At 40.8% G+C, this 16,808-nt stretch overlaps 2 protein-coding genes across 3 annotated transcripts; one reads left to right on the top strand and one right to left on the bottom strand.

Annotated features, from left to right (window-relative positions):
* The first annotated feature begins 7,502 nt into the window (after window positions 1-7,502).
* bend3 (BEN domain containing 3) lies at window positions 7,503-13,984 on the top strand. The gene is made up of 4 exons (XM_005738738.2): window positions 7,503-7,676; window positions 9,839-9,893; window positions 10,012-10,190; window positions 10,270-13,984. Exons 2-4 carry the CDS (start codon window positions 9,842-9,844, stop codon window positions 12,493-12,495), a joined length of 2,457 nt encoding a protein of 818 aa, XP_005738795.1. The 5' UTR covers window positions 7,503-7,676; window positions 9,839-9,841; the 3' UTR covers window positions 12,496-13,984.
* Window positions 13,985-14,038: 54 nt separating this feature from the next.
* mtres1 (mitochondrial transcription rescue factor 1) lies at window positions 14,039-16,657 on the bottom strand. 2 transcript variants are annotated; one of them, XM_013912313.1, is made up of 4 exons: window positions 16,533-16,657; window positions 15,181-15,625; window positions 14,498-14,570; window positions 14,039-14,424 (listed from the first exon to the last, which is right to left on the bottom strand). In XM_013912313.1, exons 1-4 carry the CDS (start codon window positions 16,549-16,551, stop codon window positions 14,242-14,244), a joined length of 720 nt encoding a protein of 239 aa, XP_013767767.1. In that variant the 5' UTR covers window positions 16,552-16,657; the 3' UTR covers window positions 14,039-14,241. The 2 variants fall into 2 exon arrangements, with proteins under 2 accessions (XP_013767767.1, XP_013767768.1); XM_013912314.1 differs by lacking the exon at window positions 16,533-16,657 and adding an exon at window positions 16,314-16,526.
* Window positions 16,658-16,808: the final 151 nt, after the last annotated feature.

Genomic DNA, 16,808 nt, shown 5'->3' with positions numbered 1-16,808 from the left:
CTGCATTCACTGTACTTTATAAAAGATTAAAAGTGATGGATTGGTCCTTGTGCTTTGATTTCCAAAAGCACTTTTCGTTATATTTCCATTATATTCAAAGAATGGCAGATATTTCTATAGCTGATATCTCCAAAGTAAGCTAGATGGATACATTATTACACATTTTAGAAGAACAGGAGATGAACCAAACCCACTTTCAGATGGTAGGGTCAGAATTTGATAGAATATATTTAATAAATATAAACATAACAGAATAAATATATTTTTAAAAGACTACAACAACACAACAACAACCAGTTGTTGTTGTGGGAAAAAAAATGCAGTATTTTTTTAATGGGAAGGCAATTCCATTGACTTGATGAAGAGAACCTGTCTCTTACCGTCCGTCCATCCATTTTCTTAATCACTTAGTTCAAGGTTGCAGGAGGCTGGAGCCTCATTTACCACAGGACGAGAGGCGTGGCACAGACCGGACAGCCTGCCAGTTCATCACAGAGATACAGAGAACCATACACTCTCACATCCACACGTCCACACTTTTAACTGAGTTTGCTTTACACGTGAAGATCAGTTTACTTATAATGAGGATTATTATTCAAGCCTGTGGGGGGAAACACATCAGCTATAGCTGTGGGGGAGCCTTTAAACATTTAAGGGAATCCTTGTGTGACAAACCAAGTCTGGAGAGTTTGGAAGATTAGGGTATTTACCAGTGAGGGCCTACTTAAAGATGCAGCCAACAATGCATCTTGGGAAGTGTAGTAGCAGCTGTTTTAGGTTTGGTCATTCTTTCTTTGATCTTAGTTGTTCTCAGTTGGATTTTAATGATTTGGGCTATTGTACATAACATACATTAATTTCTTGTTAATTCATTTTTAAACAATAATGAATTCTTGATTGTCATGAATTCACAAGCTTCATTGCCTATTAATAAAAACGATAAAAGCTTTGTACATTCATGAGTTTGACCATAAAAAAATCTTCATTAGGCCTAAAGTGGAAATTAGTTTCTAAATTCTGATACATAAATTTAATAATTACACCTGATAGCTGTTTATTAAAACGTATGTCTAATAAGCCGATCCAAAGGATCAAATGATCTTTAAAATAAAGTCCTATAATTTGCTCTACTTGCCTCTTAGCACTCTTGCTGCACCATTTTTGAATCAACTAGAAGCTTTTCAGGGAGATAATAAAGGATTGCAATAGTCCAGCCTAGAAATAACGAATGTGTGGACTAGTTTCCAACCTCACACTGAAACAGGATGTTTCTCATTTTTATTCCTCAGATGAAAGAAAGCAGTCCAGCACATTTGTTTAATGTAGTGTTGAAGGACATAGCCTGGTCATAAATGACAGTGTTACCAGAGGCCAGGTTAAAGACATCCAGAGTAAATATCTGCTTAGACACCATGTTTCAAAGGTTTTCAGTACAATAAGCTCAGGGTTTTTTTTCCAAATGTACTATATTTCAATACTTCAACGAATGTTTCGAAGGGGTTTTTTTTTGTTTTTGTTTTTTTGCCAGTTTTCACCACAGCCTACCTGAGTATTGTTACTGACCATCTCTATCCCGTCATGAACACAGTGTAGCCATCATCTAATAGCACATTAAGACTCCGTTACCTTTACGGTGGCGTGAAGTCAGAGATGTGCATTTAGGAAGAGCCTGTCAACAAAGCTGTAACACATGTAATACTGTCTGGTCTATATAGATGGAAATCTCAGAGCAAGGGTTCAGACGTCTTTTCAAATCGGTGCCACAAAAAGGATTAAAAGTGGCCCTAAAATCAGCAGATTTAGATGAACTAAAAGCCATGAAGCCATTGCAGAAGTGCCAAAAACTGCAGTTCTTCAAACGCCTATTTTATGTTGACTGTAAATTGAATCAGTCTCAATAAACCCAGGTGTTAAAATCCTCAAAATCTTCACAGCAAAAATTAACAACCTTAACAACCTTCCACAGCATGTCTTTTATCCTGTCTTCCTTCTCTCACCCCAACCGGTCGCAGCAGATGGCCCCGCCCCTCCCTGAGCCTGGTTCTGCTGGAGGTTTCTTCCTGTTAAAAGGGAGTTTTTCCTTCCCACTGTCGCCAAAGTGCTTGCTCATAGGGGGTCATATGATTGTTGGGTTTTTCTCTGTATCTATGAAGCGCCTTGAGGCGACTTATGTTGTGATTTGGCGCTATATAAATACAATTGAATTGAATTGAATTGAACTTGACTGACAACAACAGGTTGTCCATGGCTGCAAGCAAGCTGGAGACAGAAACGCTATAAATATCTCCTGGGTTTCTCTCTTTTACCATAAAAGGAAGAAATAACTAATTGCTTTAAATGGAAAACTAACACTTGTTACAGTGAAAAAGTAGCCTGATGTTAAGGAGAGTAACATAACACCCAATACTTGTGCACACTTCATACTGCTGATGAATGTAGGTGTTTACACTATAAAAATGACATAAATATTTCAAGCTTTTTGGCTTTATTTGGTCTCCATGTTTCTAAGTACGGGGTTCAATTTCAAAGACATAGATGTCAAAGTCTCTGGCTACACACCAGTGATTGTGACCTAATATTTCCCTGCCTCCCTTCTTTATCCACACCAGGATTGATTCTATGTGACCCTATTACGAGTGAGCCTGAATGTAAAATGACTGAGTGAATGTAAGCGTGGAAGGATGTTAGAATCTCCATTTGTCTTCCTCTGAATGGGCTATCAGTAAACACCTGCTAATATCATCATATAGCTGACGGTGATGGATGAAAGTCATTCTCCTGAGATGGGAACAGTATGGCTGATTGGCCTCTTCCACACAGACGAGCATATTGACCAAAAATGACACTTTAACGAGCTCTTCCCCGTGTTAAGTGCCGCACGCCGGCCCCTCGTCGCAAGCCGCCGCCTGGCTGACCCTGGGCTGTGCTCTTCCCCCTGCACAGGGCCTACTCGCTTCATTGGCTGACAGATCAGACTGCCAAGGAGACAGCTCATTAGTCGAATAATGAGAACCACACCAGCCACACGTTGTCTTGTTATATCATCTCGGTATCGACATATTTGTGGCTGAGGACAGAACATTGTGTGCCACTGTGTGCATGAAAGAGCCGATGATTAAGATAGAATTATGTGAGGTCTTCTGTTCATCTCTGAGTGACTTCTGAGGAAGCCAGTGCTGCTTAACAGCTTCTGCCCGTTACAAATCAAAATCTTCTCCTGATTGCAACAATATGGCATACCTCCATTTGTCTTCCCTCTCTTATTAATCATTTCCCACAGTTTCTTTCTGCTGCCACCAGCTCTGTGTTACAAATATTTCTCTGCAGTTTTGACCTTGCAATCTTAAACCCAGGCCTTCATTTGATTCTGTTATTACTGATGGACAAACTGTTGTTGGAATTTCATTGGTAGACAGAGTGAATGAGGCAAAACGGTATTTTAGATACCACAGCATTTTGTTCTCATACATCAGTTCTCTTTTCAAGTAGGCCATCTCTACAGTGTAGTTTGGCTGGGTTAATCAGTCTCCCGCCAACAATCTAAAGACACGCACAGTGGGTTAAGTGGTGACCCTAAATTGGTTATAGGTGTAAATGTGAATGGCTGTCTGTCACTGTGTTAGCTCTACAGTAGACCTAGCGATCTCTAACCGTAACATAACCACCCGACTTTCAACTGCAGATAACTGCCGCCTCCCTGTTCCTGGTTTCTTCTTTCTCCGAGGTTCTTTTCTGTTAAAAGGGAGTTTTTCCTTCCCATTGTCACCAAGTGCTTGCTCAGAGGGAATCATTTGACTGTTGGGGTTTTCTCAGTATTGTTGTAGGGTCTTTACCTTACAATAAAAAGTACTTTGAGGCAACTTTTGTGATTTGGCATTATGTAAACTGAACTGAATTGAATTGCTTTTGTTTTTTATAAAATTTGCCCTTTCTCTTGTGTGCAAAAAGAGTTTCTGGTTATGACTGAATTCAGTCTGGATAGTGATGCTAAATGAATGCAATGACGCACCCACTCAAGCTTTTTAAGATAAGATAAGAGATAAGATAAGACTTTATTGATCCCACAACGGGGAAATTTTTGCGTCACCTCTGCTCAGGTACAGATATATGAAAGAAATACAAAAATACAATTAAGTACAATCAATGAAAAAAGTGAGATAATACACTATATACAATGAGCTGGGAGCATTTCCATCATTTTCAGCTTGAATCTGAGTGAAACAAAACCAAGGGGGGAAAAAAACAAAAACCATGGGACATTTTTCAAACAGTGGCTCAGAATGAAGCTGATCACAGAGGCAAAAAGTGGGGCAAACTTGTTGGCGTGACTTCTTCTCTGTGCCAACTGAGAAGCAGAGAGTTTGTTGTGAAGAGCTCAGCATGTGGATCGAATTATCGTTTCATGGGTAAATATATTCCTCTAACGGTAGTTTCAGCATCCACTATAATCATGTAGTGCTACTCCACTTTTTGTCCAAATACATTTCCTGTTCACACGCGTAAACATGGTGCATAATTACACGCTGTGCAGATCTGCTGGCCACACATCTACGACTGCATCTGATAGGTCTGAGCAGCTTCATCATCTTACTTAGAGAACACTGAACGCTTAAAGACTGCTGAGCACATTGTTGCTTCCTACATCAATCTAACAGGTGGTTCACTTTTAGGGAGGGATGGTTTTCTGTCTGGCATGAGAGCATCTGATACTCCTCACCTTTCACATTTCTTACATTTTCACTCTCTGTCTGAGGACATTTATACTTCATGTGGTGGAAAATTGTAGGCTGGGCCTTTGGTTTTAGTTGTTTCTTGTAACCAGCTGCTCTTTTAGAAGCCATAGAGATTGATATTGCTTTTCTCATTTTCTCTGTCTGGAAATTACAACCAATAACAGCATAATGCACTATTTCTTTAATATTGTGTATACTCCATGACATCATAAGTGTACCCAGCATACATTGTTAAGCCACAGTGCATATCACATGCAGAATGATGGCAGCCATCAGAGGTCAACGGGTATTAAACAGAGTGAGTACACAAGATGACAGTCAGCAATCGTTTAAAAGAAAGTTGGAGGACTAAGCAAGACAAATCAGTATATTTGGAGGAGAAAGCAACCGTATCATCGACACAATGTAATGTTAATTTAAACAATGACGTTGTCCCCCTGTTTTACACACAGAGCGGATTCACGTGGTTTTGCTGCTTTTTTCCACTTGAGGGCGATCTTGTCCACATGATGTTGGCTCTGTAGTTTTATTTTCACAGAGATCCTGCTGCCTGCATGGGTGGCAAGGTTTTTAGAACTAAACATAAAGTAATTTTGATAGCTAGCAAAACAATATGGCAGTTACTTAAGGAACTGCAAATACACAGGAAGTATTAGGCCTATAACCATCCCTCCCTAGTATAATATAGGATTAGTTACATTAGGATAGATAGATAGATAGATAGATAGATAGATAGATAGATAGATAGATAGATAGATAGATAGATAGATAGATAGATGAAAATAGTAAATCTTGTATTGACCTATAGAACAATATAGAATAGAACAATAAATGTATCTATGAACAGAATATAAAAATACTGAAGAGACACCACAACATACAGTTGAATACAACATGACTTCTCTTGCTAGCTGCAGCCTTTATCACAGAATGTGCTCACATGTTATTTAACAGTGACACAGAGATGCCGTGCTGATAATTTGTTCTAATGAGGAGAAACAGTCGGCTTTAAAAAAAAATTACTCAAAAAAGTCCTGCATTAAAAATTGTTGTTTGGCAAAAGTGTAAAATACACAAAAAATCTAAAAAAAAAATCTCAGTAAGTAAAATAAACTACTTTAACAGAAGGGTTCCTGAGAGCAAGCAGCCTATGTTAAGATGAAACAGACAAATAATGCTGTTAGTGGCCAAAGTGGTGCTGACAATAACCCCTCATTTACTCTTTCGGTCTTGTTTTTTTGTTGTTGTTTTTTTGGTCTGGATGAAAAGATTTGTATAATAAATTGATCCAGCTCTGGATGCAGGATCTATTTGAAGGATTCTTTGCTATTACAAACTGGATATTTCAAATCATGCCTTCACAAGTATTTTTTTAAATAAAAGAAAGGGTTGTGTGCATGCTGTGATTTATTTTATTTTTTTAAACGTTTTAAGTTATCGTCTAACCTCTCGGTCACAAGCTGCATCTACAACAATCAAGCCTCTTATGATGATATACAATCATGCAATCAACATTCTGGAGAGGAAGCTGATGAGACACATTGTTTCCATGCACTTCAGAATTTACATGTGCCAGGTTCTATAATTTTATTACATTTGCTCGTCTTAAATGTATTTATAAGTGCTTATATAATTAGTCTCTCTCGGTGATCATTGTCCTCTTGAGAAATAGAAAACTCAAGAGCTTTCTATGTAGGAGCTCAACTTGTAGTATTTCTTACTTAATTAAACTGATTCCCTTTAAAAGAAGAATCAGTACTGCTCTAATTAATAATCTGCAGCTTTTTTCTCATGCTTCATTGTACTACAGCCTCGGTCTTGTACTTTGCTGTATTTGTGGCTTTTTTGATATGACTTAATGTATTTATTGTATAGATTGTATTTCTTTTAAACTCTTGTATGTGCTTACAGCCTGGGCCTTTGAAATAAGTCAGGATGGATCCCTTGTTTTCATACACCAATTTTCTCTTTTTTCAGACCATTCTCCTGAAACCCTGGAGATGCTTGTGTATGAAGATCCCAGTATTCAGACTAGTCCATGTCATATTCAAGCTCTGCTTGAACTCCAGTAGGTCATTTTGAGCATGTTTACATGTCTAAATGCACTCAGTTCCTGCTATGTGATTAGCTGGTTAGCAAGGTTATTATAATTAACTAAAACTAAATTAAAAAGTTAAGTTAGATGCAAAAACAATTTTGCAAAATGAGCATATTTCTTCCACAAGACAACTGCCTTTAAAAACTTGTGTTTTTATTGTAAGTATGTACTCATTTTCCTAAATCTTCCCTCTGCCATATGTCCTCCGTACAGTAATAATAATAAAAAATAATAATAAAACTGAAACAAAACTGAAACTATACTGAAGTATAAACAAAAAATTTAAATGAATGAAAAATAAAAACTATTTAGAAAATGCAAAACTAATATTATATTATAAACTATTATAACTAATATGAGTTCAGAGCAGTTGAATAAAAGTGTCCAGTGTGTGTGTGTGTGTGTGTGTGTGTGTGTGTGTTAATTCATGGGATATGTTTTATAACGTTTCGTGATTGTGTCCTTCGCGTGGGCTAACAGCTGCTCAGCATGTTGAGGATTATTTTTTTATTATTCGGTTATTTATTCAAACCCTTCTTTAGCTGGAGGACTCTCAGTTAAATACAAGTCAAAGAGTGTAACGGCAGCCCTGTGCATTTACAATGTAAAACTGTAACTGTGGTCCTTTTTCTTTTTTTTTTCACCCGTCTCTTCTTCCACAGCTGTGCGGAAGTGACACAGCAGGCGCGCGCCCGTCACGTCACGCGAGAAAGCACAGGAGCCGAGCGAGAAAAAAAAACACCAACAAGAAGAATTACCTTCTTTTATTACCTGCGGAACAAACTGCCGTGATAGTCCGCGGACATGTCACTGACGGTCCCGGGGGGAGGCATGGACTAGTGAAGGTGAGCTCAAACCGCTGGTCACGCGGGTTTTCGGTTAATTTAGCGAGAGTCGGGACACAGGAGGAGGAATAGGACGGGGGTAGGAGGGAAGGTGGGGGCAGTAAGGCAGGCAGTCGTCCACGCAAACGTTGCCGCGTCATTAAAATTCACAAACAAATTGTGGCGGTGTTATAGAAACGAAGCGTAAAGACGCGCAGTGTTTCTGAAAAACACCAAGTTTGTAGAAGAGTTCGGTCCACACGGCGGCTTCGGCTCGTGTTGTGGTTCAAGGGTTCATGGGCGGAAGAATGAGGAAGTAGCGGGTTATGAACGCTGGAGGGGAGCTGGGAGGGAACTCTGTATGGAGGCATGCACCTAAAACGGGCTGACTTTAGGTAACAGGGGGGTCAGAGCTGTGCGGGCATTAACTACGCGTTTATATCAGCCTCACGAGCCTGGGATAAAATACTCAGGCAAACCCAGAGGTGTGTGTGTGTGTGTGTGTGTGTGTGTGTGATTAGCTACGAGGCTGCAACCGGTCACATGGTGTTTGCTATAAGGGTGATACGCCAGCCACAACATGTATGTATTTTAACTAAAAGCAGTAGTTTATAAAGCAGTTATCAAAGTAGTAATCATCAAGCTCATTTTAGGCGTCATGTTTGTAGTCTTTGACTCCACTAGCATAGTTTTGCATGATTCACAGCTCAAAAAAATCATCATTAAATCTTTTATTTTTAAAAAAGAAGCATGTGCAAGAATGGTTACAGATAGTTAATTACTCCAGTTATAGAGCATTGTGTTTACATGTAAGAAAACCGCAGAGGTAACCAAGTGTCCATTGTAGTAGACTACATTTAATATTGCTCTCTTCTAACGTGGACCACCTCTGTTTTAATTTTCTCCACAGGGAGCTTAAAGGATTTTACCATCCAGATAGAGTTTGAAGTATTTAAAACAATTTTGTGATGATAACTTTTCAGGGAGCTTGTAAATGGCTTAGGTGCATCAAAAGCATTTCTGGTGCTTTCTTAAATTTAACAAAACATACTGAAGATCTGCAATGGGCAGATTAATGACAGAGCCAGTGGTTTAGTGGTTTTGCTCTTTAGTTTAGAGCCAGTCATGGGCATGAATGTCGTGATAATTTTGGGCTTTCAAGTATTTCTTTGAACTCTTCGAATTTATTTGAATGGTATCCCACAAAACAAAAAAGTATACATATACAGACTCTAATATATAAAAACACCACTACTAATATGCGTCTGGCATAGTTTTGTTCTGGTTTTGCATATTTGACTGGTCTTTTTGGCGGGATCGGTAGAGGTCATTTAGACTGGTTTCCTGGCATGGACCGAGCTTTGAAGCACAATCCAAAGATTTTCATTACACAAATGTGAAGTTGAAGAATTTGGAAGATGGTCCTCCTCTTTCATTATTCCATCCACTTTGTAATTCAATGAAATACCTGTATCACTGGCAGGACAACAGCCCCACAGCATGATGCTATCACCACCAATTGACATTTAGTACAGTGCTCTTAGGTTTGAAAGCCTCACCTTTACTCCTGCAAACATACCTCTTATCATTGTGACCAAATAGCTCAATCTTTGTCTCGTCGGATCATTAAACTTTTTCTCCAGAAGATATTTTGGGCAGCTGCAAGTTACAGTCAAGCTTGAAGGTGTCTGTTTTTGGAGCTTCTTTCTTGTTCAGCACCCTCTCGGTCCGTGTGGCTTCACTGTAGATAGTGTTGCTAGTGTTTGCAGTTCATGGCAGGCTTAAGCATCAGTGTTTCCCGGGTTGTTCCTGAACATCCAGACCAATTTTCTCTCATCTGTGGATGACAGTTTGGGTCTTCTTCCAGACTTTGCAAAGTGATAACCCATATGAGTAAATTGTTTAAACAATCGTACAGTGCAATTTACTCATCTGCAAAGCTACAATTGTCCTTAGATCTTCCTGTCTCTTTTAGCACACTTTTATCTGATTGGTTGCTAATTGTAAAGAGAAGATATGAACAACAGTTGGACAGGTACATTAGCTAATTTTAGCGTTAATAACCTTTCCGTGTAATTTATCCAAACCTAAGAATATGTGTATTACACACATTACTGTCACATTGTTCCCATTGATGTATTAAGTGTGTGCATATTAAGTAACTTTCTGAATTTTTTATCTAGGCTATGAATTCCCGTGAGCATGGGGAAATCTCAGATGAAGCAATGCTTGAAAAAGGCAAGTTCTGCATTGTTGTCTTTGCAGCTACAGCAATAAAAATTCACAGATTAACAAAGTATGTTTTGGTTTATTTTTGTAGTGTATGCAGTAAAATAAATTCTGCATTATTTTGCAGAACACAAGCATGTCCAAGATTGTAAGGAGGAGACAGAGGACATTGCTATTAGTGAACAACCTCAGGTACATGGAGGGGGATCTTCTGGAGCTGCCGAGGCTGGGAAACGGTCATCTGCAGAGATGGGACCTGAAACAGACCAGTCCACTAGCAGCAAGAGAGTCAGGGTGTCTAGTGAGGTAAATGAAGATCAACTCGTGATTAAAACAATACCTTATATGTTATTACACATCCTTGACTGACATTTATTGTGTCTAGATGAGGCGGCACTTGATAGACGAGAGCAGCAGGATTGAACCTCTTTGCCTCACCACAACCGGAGAGAAGAGAGACTGCATCCAGGAGAAATCTAGAGTCTCCTATAGAAAGCCTCTCTTCAGCATCTCCCACCGAATCTCGGAGAAGAGGACCACCCCGAATCTGGAGCAGCAGGCAAGTCTTGGCAGCTTGAATCAGCTCAACAATATGCTCTCATCCAAGCTCCAAAATCCAGAGCAAAATGGCCCAGCAGAGCCCATCCCCTCCACAGACACTTTAGGCCAAGCTTCCACAGCGGACTCCAGCCTTTATCCACTGATTGAGAAAATGTTTTTCATTCTCAACACTCTGAATTCAAGCATGACGCAGCTGCACAGTAAAGTGGACTTGCTGACGCTGGAAGTCATGAGGATAAAGAAGCAGATCAAACCGGCTGAGATGGTGACAGAGTTCCAGCCTCCCCCCGAGTATTTGCTAACCAGCGATGAATTGAATCAGCTGATGGAGCAGACGTCAAGTGCTGGGGAACTGGGCTGTCGACTGCTTGTGCATCTGTTCCCGGAGCTGTTCAAAGCAAGGGAGTGCTCTCACGACTGCATGGCGAGCAAGAGAACGCTGGAGTCTTTACATCTGCAGCTTATTCGAAACTATGTCGAGGTGTGCTACCCCACGGTTAAAAACAACAGCGTGTGGCAGGAAGAGTGCCTCCTCCAGATTAATGACTTTTTTAATCGCTTCTGGGCGCAGAGGGACATGGAAAGTGCCCGGCTGCTCAGGAAGCAGGCGGGCACAGCTGGTGGCGTAAAAGCTGAGCAGCCTCAAACCTTTCGTTTCATTAATGAACAGGGTCAGGAGGAGCACATATCTCTAGATCACCAACAGGGCAGCCTGGCTGGTTCAGGTGTCGGGTTTGGTACACAAGCCACAGAGGAGTTGGATGAGTTCTCCTCCCCAGAAGACTTTGTTGTTTTCCTAATTCACCGTCTCTTCCCTGAAGTTTTTGAAGAGGGGAAAATACCAGAAGACTGTGGCAATTTTAGTAGTGTGGGACAGCTAATTCTCGACTCTGACAAGATGGACATAATTAGAAAGTATATGGAAGCGAATTTCCCTGATGTGCCTGAGGACAGCTGGCTGCAGGTGTGCATTCAGCATATGGAAGACGCACTTGAGGGTCCTCACAGTAATGGCAACGGGAGTGAACCGGACAACATCAATGAGGAGGGCTACGAACTGGCCAGTTTTCCTGAAGATGTTTCAATTATCAAGGTTCCAGAAGTGAGTGAATATGAAAGACCCAGTCGCAAGTCTAAAAAGTCGCTGCTCACGCCTGTAGATTTTGACAATCTGGAGATTCCTCTGCCTGACTTTACTGTTCCCCAGGAATACATCCTGTCCAGGGAACAGCTCAAGAGCAACTATGAATGTAGCTTGTCCGTTGGGAACTTTGCCTCTCGGCTGCTGGTGCTCATGTTTCCTGAGCTCTTTACCTACGAGAACGCTAGAAAGCAGTATAACTGTAGCGGTTCTCTTGGGAAAAAGCAACTCGACCCCGTTCGCGTAAACCTGATCCGTCATTACGTGCAGTTGGTCTACCCCCGGGCCAAGAACGACAGAGTGTGGATGTTGGAATTTGTTGGCAAACTTGACGAGCGGTGCAGGAGACGTGACACGGAGCAGAGGAGATCCTACCTGCAGCAGCGCAAAGTGTACGGTCAGGAGACAGAGCAGGACTTTCTCTGCCAGCTGAACCAGCTCCATCCCGATAACGGCAGACAGGATCCAGATATTCCCTCTTTACCTCCCGAGAAAAGTAGCAAAGACTTCTGCAAAATCCCCCTTGATGAGCTGACTGTGTCCAAACCAGATTTCCCTGTTCCCTCCGTCTACCTACTCTCTGATACCGAGGTACGGGAAATTGTCCAGCAGTCTCTCTCTGTTGGGAACTTTGCTGCCCGCTTGCTGGTGCGCCTCTTCCCCGAGCTCTTCACCCACGAGAACCTGCGGCTGCAGTACAACCATTCAGGCGCCTGCAACAAGAAGCAGCTTGACCCTGTTCGACTGAGACTGATCCGTCACTACGTGGAAGCCGTGTATCCTGTGGATAAGATGGAGGAGGTGTGGCACTACGAATGTGTGCCAAGCATTGACGAACGCTGCCGGCGCCCCAATCGCAAGAAGTGTGACATTCTTAAAAAGGCCAAGAGGTCAAGCACTGTGTCCTAGTTACAGTACTCTGCAGTTACCCAAAACTTTCTGTCATAAAAACAGTTGCACAGTATATAAGCTGAAATCGCATTGTTGAACTTCTACACACTGTCCTCTGTAGGAAGAAGCCAAGCTGTTGCGAGTTTCTTTAGTAGTATTCTTACTCATATTTTACCTTTTTGGCTACAGCAGTAGATGTTCTAGTTTATGTAGTCTTTATTATTGTTCGATAAAAGTTACAACCGCTCCTATTTATAAGCCAAACATGTCATAGCTTCTCTAACATACTCTGTTGATAAATGTTGTAGCCTTATAACAATAATAATGATAGTAGCTAACAGCATAGATCACACATTTGCTCTATGAACAGAAATCAAATCACAAGGACGTGATATATTTCCATCGCAGTTACTGATGTAGCATCGTGCCACCACTGTTTTAATAACTATGTGCTTATGTTAAGCCTTCTTATAGAAGTTTATATTATAAAGATAATTTAACATGACAATGGCTCATGATAACCAGTTTCTAATAAAACCACAGTTATAAATGTGACATACAATCACAATGTTTTACATAATCGCACCAGAGCAAGTTCAACATACAGAGCATAGCCTTTCTTTATCTGGTTTCACTTACCCGTTAGGCTAAGAGGTCCCTTGAAGGTGATTATCAACTTGAAAAATCAACCCAATCACATGACATTGGAGACATGTTTAAGTCTGTTAGCAGATGACTGATTTTTATAGATAAAAATGTGATTTAAGGTTGAAAGCAACACAAGTTCTGCAGACAAATTAGCAGTGTGTGTGTGTGAGAGAGAGAGAGAGAGCGCTATTAAATGTGTGCACTTTAAGTGCTTTGGTCAGAAAGACTTGCTGTATTAATAACATTAGCAAAATGTCAACTTTATAAGTTAATAGACTTGAGTGTCTTGGACTGAGCAGGCTACACGGTGGTACATGGAGCATTTCTGCTCTTAGCACTCAAAAGCACTTTCTACTGCAAGCCACATTCACACAGTGCTTTATTCTATACCTTTAAGTGCTATCACATGCAGATGCACCAGGGACAATTTAGGGTTCACAACATTGCCCCAGGACACTGATTTGCAGCCCACTTATCGCCCACCAACCTTCTGACTGGTGGGCGACAGGTGGTGCTCCATCTCCTGAGCCACAGGCATCCAGCTCTTAGTTCCATCATTAACATAAGAGAATCAGATGAATTGCACTTTTATTCCATTAAATTAATGTTGAGATGTGCATGAGACAGTTTTAGTTCTCATTTTTTCAGGTTAGAGAGAATAAATTAGAGCTCCAAAAGTACAAATAAGGGGTCCTATTTCTTACTCATGCTTATAAAAAAAGAACAACTATTGTATATAATATTATATACAATAACATTTCCTTATTAATATTTGGGGATATTTAATAGAAATTTAAAGTTATTTATTTATTCCTGTATATTAAGTGTTGGCAGTTTCAGTTCTGAAACCATGAAAAACATCACACAGCTTTCCAAAATAATTTTTTTTAAAAATCCACGAGGACACAAATGGTGAAGTCTAAACCCTCACAGTGCACCTTTATTGGGGGAGTGTCACACTATAGAAGGGAGAAGTACACATTTAAACACAGTGAGAGTTGTGAGCTCTGCACAACATTTTTGTAATCCATTCTACATCCACCTCATTGGAGAGCCACTCAGTGCTGTTGACCTCACAGGCCAATGGCATTACAGTCAGTACGGTCTTAGGCAGATTCAAGGTTTAAAGGCCTCCTCCCTGGGAAGCTCAAGACATTTCCAGCGCCTTATGGCAACTTTGTGCTTTTCAGTGTTACCAGGGTCAGTAAAAACCCTTCTGAGGATAACTCTCATCAATGTAACAGTGTTTGTTTCTGGGTTCTCTGACAGGACCAGGTCCAGGGTGTCCCCGAGTTTTACCTGAGAAAAGAACAAAATATGAGGAACACTGGATTACCTAATTCGTGCACTGTCGTAAGCAAGCAGCACTCACCGTTTTACTTTTCTTGATGAGTTTCTGTCCGTTAAATCTGAGCTTGTTGTTGTAGAACGCATCTTCAATTTTACTGTGACAAGACAGAAGCACGTTAGACTCTGGTATAATGGTGACAAATGTTGTGAAGTCCCTACTGTTTGCAGTTTTGTGTGTGTGCCTTCTTTCTATGCGATTGTGGCATTGAGGTATGGTCTGTGCCTCAGATGCACGAGGGAAAGGTGGAGCTGGATGGTTGAGATTGGGGGACCAGTTTGGGGAGAGAGGCACACCTGGCGTGTGGCTGCCAATTATTCTCTTTTCTTATATAGTAGTTGTGAGACTGGAGAAGGAGGAAGACAAAGAGTGAAGCACAGTGGCAGTAATGCTCAATTGCTGGGCAATCGATGAAGCAAACTTAACTGTGTAAAACTAAAGTCGTCCCCTCTTTGTGGATACTATGGGGAACCTGCTACAGTGGTTAAAGGGAAAAACAACAAAGTTTCTTGGTGAGCTCACAGTGTGCCACTAGAACAGCTTGTGGCACACTGAGAGCACCCTGGCACTGATTCTCCACGCCATTTCCTTATTTCCTGTTTTGATTATGAAGTATGGAGGAAAGAGGGCAAAATCCTGTTTATCTTTAGCAGCAACTTAATCACTTATCAACACCCACCCAGCCTTAGATTCTTATGCTGACTCACTTGCGTGCCGTATCCAGGCCAGCTTTTATAATGACATCGTAGCGGAAGGACTGAACATATTTCTCAATGTCTTTATAGTCCTTGGGTAGATTTGGGTCCGAATCTTCATAATCACTGTCCTCTGCGTCTTTATCATCCTCATCTTCCTCCTCCTCATCATATGCACTTGAAGCACCTTTCTTCTTGTTGCTTTTAAACCTCAAATGATGAGCAGACCAACACCTGAGAGCGTCTCTTCCACGGAAAGCAGGCCGGTGACAGCCAGGTGTCACAGGGAAGACCGAGTAGCCGCACAGCTGGCGTGTATGAATGGTCCTGGGACACCATTCGGTCTGCCTCAGACCATATCCAGTAGCTAGCAGGTGGCGAGGGCTCAACCTTCCAAGCTGCCTCATGGCAAGAGCTTGCACCACCAAACTCTGCATGTTTGTGCTCCACCCAGTCACTGAAAGGAAGGAGGAGATTGTCAAAATAACAACAAAAGAAAAGGTTTAGTTAATTAATTAATATGGATTCAATATAAAGAGCCACGGTTCAAGAACAGGACTCACGATTTCTGTCTTTTCACTTCATGATCATGTGATATCACAACATCTATTAAATTTAGAAAACAAAAATAGAACCACTTTGAATTCATCTTTATTTTTTGTGTGTTTTGGATCATCTTTGCAAATTCAGTTAGAATAATGACAAGTTTAGGGAGGCTGACAGGCTGCATATGTTGTGTTATCATCTTCACACAGCAGAACATCTGCCTCCTCACCTGATCCATAATTTTACGCACACTTTTTTAAACTGCTGAACTTAAGTTTAGATCAGCTGGATTTACTGCAATCTTCAGAATAAAAGCATCAATTTATTTCAGGCTCGGCTAAAAAAAAACTAATTTCAATTATTTTAGTTTAATAAATACAAGAAAAGGATCAAATGCTTCTTCTTGAACTAACTGACCGGATTAAAAGCAATGGTTAAGCTTTACTATTTTAGTCGACATGCGTTTGTTTATTCCGGAAGTACTCAGTAAGGACGTTCTTTGGTCGTTGCTGGCCTCGGATGTGTTACGTTCTCACTAAAGCGGGCACATTTTATATACATCTCCTGCTTTTCACACACTTTTATGTCATAATTGTTACCGGTTGCTGTCTCCGCTCAATGTTGAGGTTAAAGTTGAAGCCAAGCGGACGCAGATACGGGCCGTTAGCCCTTTACTTTTCTCCGCTGAGCTCGTGGACTCATTACTTCAACCTAAGCGTGACCCAGCCCGAGCTTCGTGACCATCAAACGTGGCACAAACAGTTTTTATCGAATGAAAACTTAACTACGCGTTTCCTAACACGCTGCAGGACACTCACCTATGGAATAACCTTTCATAGCTTCTTACTGTACTTCGTCGTCTCCGCTGCCGTGGAGTAGACGTGTGGTCGCCGATTTAAATATACTGCCTCCTACGGCACCGGTGGATTATTACATGTATGGCCGAGGCAAATGGCAGTGAAGGAATTTAAACGCAAAATGGTTCAATCTGGGAAAGATCACGTGTCCTTTTTTTCAGGAATCTATAGATTTATATTTTAAAAATGAAAAACTTAGGCAAACAACTCTGTGATGAGTAACCATGAAATTAATTA

The sequence above is a fragment of the Pundamilia nyererei genome, unplaced genomic scaffold (genome assembly GCF_000239375.1).
Source record: "Pundamilia nyererei isolate P.nyererei 1_Seehausen unplaced genomic scaffold, PunNye1.0 scaffold00086, whole genome shotgun sequence".
Taxonomy (NCBI): Eukaryota; Metazoa; Chordata; class Actinopteri; order Cichliformes; family Cichlidae; genus Pundamilia; species Pundamilia nyererei.
The sequence above is the reverse complement of the archived record's forward strand: the minus strand, read 5'-3'. Positions and strand labels throughout refer to the sequence as shown.

Coding starts and splice junctions, on each gene's coding strand:
- bend3 (XM_005738738.2), top strand. CDS start 9,842: ATGAATTCCCGTGAGCATGGGGAAATCTCAGATGAAGCAATGCTTGAA. Junction 9,894..10,011: donor TGAAGCAATGCTTGAAAAAG/GCAAGTTCTGCA, acceptor ATTATTTTGCAG/AACACAAGCATGTCCAAGAT. Junction 10,191..10,269: donor GAGTCAGGGTGTCTAGTGAG/GTAAATGAAGAT, acceptor TATTGTGTCTAG/ATGAGGCGGCACTTGATAGA.
- mtres1 (XM_013912313.1), bottom strand. Junction 14,571..15,180: donor GGCCTGGATACGGCACGCAA/GTGAGTCAGCAT, acceptor GTCTTGTCACAG/TAAAATTGAAGATGCGTTCT. Junction 14,425..14,497: donor TCATCAAGAAAAGTAAAACG/GTGAGTGCTGCT, acceptor TTCTTTTCTCAG/GTAAAACTCGGGGACACCCT.